This window comes from Arachis ipaensis, chromosome B05 (assembly GCF_000816755.2).
Source record: "Arachis ipaensis cultivar K30076 chromosome B05, Araip1.1, whole genome shotgun sequence".
Taxonomy (NCBI): Eukaryota; Viridiplantae; Streptophyta; class Magnoliopsida; order Fabales; family Fabaceae; genus Arachis; species Arachis ipaensis.
Window position 1 is genome coordinate 6,042,732 of NC_029789.2, and position 2,719 is coordinate 6,045,450.

General features: G+C 33.0%; 1 protein-coding gene across 1 annotated transcript in view; it reads left to right on the forward strand.

Moving 5' to 3' along the window:
- The window catches only part of LOC107642672 (probable xyloglucan endotransglucosylase/hydrolase protein 6), a 2,354-nt gene continuing 1,386 nt past the window's right edge, over positions 1,752 to 2,719 (forward strand). The window contains exons 1-4 of the mRNA XM_016346094.2: positions 1,752 to 1,833; positions 1,872 to 2,142; positions 2,230 to 2,330; positions 2,408 to 2,604. Of these exons, the coding sequence (XP_016201580.1) occupies positions 1,959 to 2,142; positions 2,230 to 2,330; positions 2,408 to 2,604 (482 nt within the window). The 5' untranslated portion in view covers positions 1,752 to 1,833; positions 1,872 to 1,958. The remainder of the gene's footprint in view (positions 1,834 to 1,871; positions 2,143 to 2,229; positions 2,331 to 2,407; positions 2,605 to 2,719) is intronic.

Consider the following 2,719-nt stretch of genomic DNA (forward strand, 5'->3'; position numbering starts at 1 on the left):
TAGATATAGTTGAAAAATATATAAAAGTTTATCCAAAAATACATGTGACATAAAGTTTAAAGATGCAAATGAAAGTAGATGTAATTATGAATATGTACTAGTATTACTTTACTCCTCTTGTATAGTAGCTTTCAGCAAACATTTGAATGGTCACATTTATTAAATCAAATTGAGCCCGAGGGCTGGTAAGTTAAGATTTTCATTTCACTTGTACTAAAATGTTGAAGTTCTTCTAATTAATGGGGAGGCTAGAGGACAGACTAATAATCAACTATCTAGCCAGCTCGCGTTCATATTATGTTAAAGTCTAAAAAGTCCTACAACAATTATTAGAGATAAACAATTTATGTGTCCTTTTCTAATTTTTTTACTGATTACATCAGTAGTGAAAAGTTCGACACTTTTAAGAAGTACATATTAAATGATTAAATTTAATTTCCTTCAACATTGCAGTTGAGGACCAAATTCAACCACAAAGAAACAAGCCATAAAAATGAAAACAAAAAGTAACTATACAATATACATAGAATCAAATCAATCATCAAATATAATACGTTAATTCGAATTTTTTTTGGTTGTACTCTTTCATCATCTATCCTGCATAAAAAGCCAATATACACATGTCTCTCATTTTATCCATTTATAGTTGTCAATCCCGTTGCCTTGATTCTCACTCTTTTCTTGACTTATATTCACTTTCTCTTTTGAAATCTACATTCTTTTTCTATTAGTTCAAGTTTTTAGGAAAAAGTAATTTTATAACTAAATATTAAAATTTTTATAACAAAAAAAATATAGTTCAATTTTTGCTAATTTCAAAAGAATTTTTTTTAACATGAAACAAAAGAAAAAGTTTATGCAAATTCCACATAAAATAATAAATATCCTTACTCTTGTTGTATTATAATGGCCTGAGGGGTAGAAACAATTAATGGGTGGTAATTAAGTAACATCATTTCACCGGAAAATTAGATGGATTATAAATTTTGAGCGAGCACCTGGTCACGCGGCTGGGTTAAACGTCGTCCAGGTATGAGAGTGTGGGATCAACCTCGGCTCTCTGAAATACGGCGGCGAGAGTACTTGCACAAAGCACTCCGACGCTCAAGTAAGTGTGTGAGTTATAAGCAAATAAAGAGTAATAATCAGAAGTCAGTGTAGAACCTGAGTCTTTATGAGTTAAAGAGGTTAATTTTATAGACGTTTCTGGATTGATAGTGGACTTCGTCAGTCCCGATATTTTTAATTAGTGCAGTTATTAGTATCTTTTTGACGTGTAGAGGCGTGTTTGAGTAGTGTGCTCTGTTTTGGGGGTTGCGGTTTGGGAGATAAGGTTGTTTGTTCTGTTTTGTTCGTTTTCGCCCTTTAAGGTCGGTCCATAACTGAATTTATCTGTCGATTATCGTGTGGTACACGTCATAAACAAAATTGACTCTGTAGCATTATTCGATTATTTATTGTTGCATGCAGATATTTCTACGATTTACGGGAGCCATAAATCAATAAAATTATAAAAATAAAAGAGGCATTATTGTTTGCTATAGTTTAGGAAGCAATGGTAGCTAGATTATTATTGCTGAAGAAAATTGAGCATAGTAAATGGACAAGAAATGTCCCCATTAATGGTGTTGAGTTCGATTCGTGAATACATAAAATAATGCACACGCACGCTGAGAAAATCATTGGGGTAGCAGAGAATAGAATACATAAATAGAAATGAAGAAGCCAATCTCCAAAGTCCAAACATTCGCAAAAGAAGAAATATAATAGTTTAGGGCCCTACTCACTGCTCCTCATTAGCTGTATCGAAAGCTATTTCCTCTTCTCTTCTAATCCATTAACCATAATGCATTTCTCTCTCTCTTTCTCTCTCCATTATCCTATATAAATAACACACTTTCTCTTGCTCCACTTGCATTATTCCAATTAATCACAAATACATATATATATGTATATACATGGCATTCTTTAAAAACCCTTTCTTTTTATTATCATTATGGGCTCTCGTATTATCTGGTGTGTGTGTTTGGGGAAAACCAGTTACATTCCTTCAAGACTTTAGAGTTACATGGTCTGATTCCCACATCAGGCAAATTGATAATCAAGGCACCGCCATACAACTCATTCTAGACCGAAATTCTGGTAATTAATTAACTTAATAATAACTATTATTATTATTAGTATTGTGAAACAAATTAATTAAGCATTTTAATTTATCTTATTTTGGAGGATGCGGATTTGCTTCAAAGAGTAGGTACATGTTTGGGCGTATTAGCATGAAGATTAAGCTCATTGCCGGAGACTCTGCTGGGACTGTGACGGCATTTTATGTTTGTACACATGTCTACTTAATTAATAAAGTTAAAGAGAGCATGAATTAACGTTAATGTTGTTGGTGGTTACGTAGATGAGCTCGGACACGGACGCTATAAGGGACGAGCTTGACTTTGAGTTCTTGGGAAACCGTAGTGGTCAACCATACACTGTTCAGACTAACATCTACGCCGACGGCAAAGGGGGTAGAGAACAAAGGGTCAACCTCTGGTTTGATCCTTCAGCCCAATTCCACACTTACACTATTCTCTGGAACCACCACCACATTGTGTAAGACACTATATATATTTACCACAAAGTAAATCAAATTCATTTTTAATTACATAACATTAGTTAAAATTTAAAAAAATTAATTCTTAATATTATTAATATTTAATGACTATTC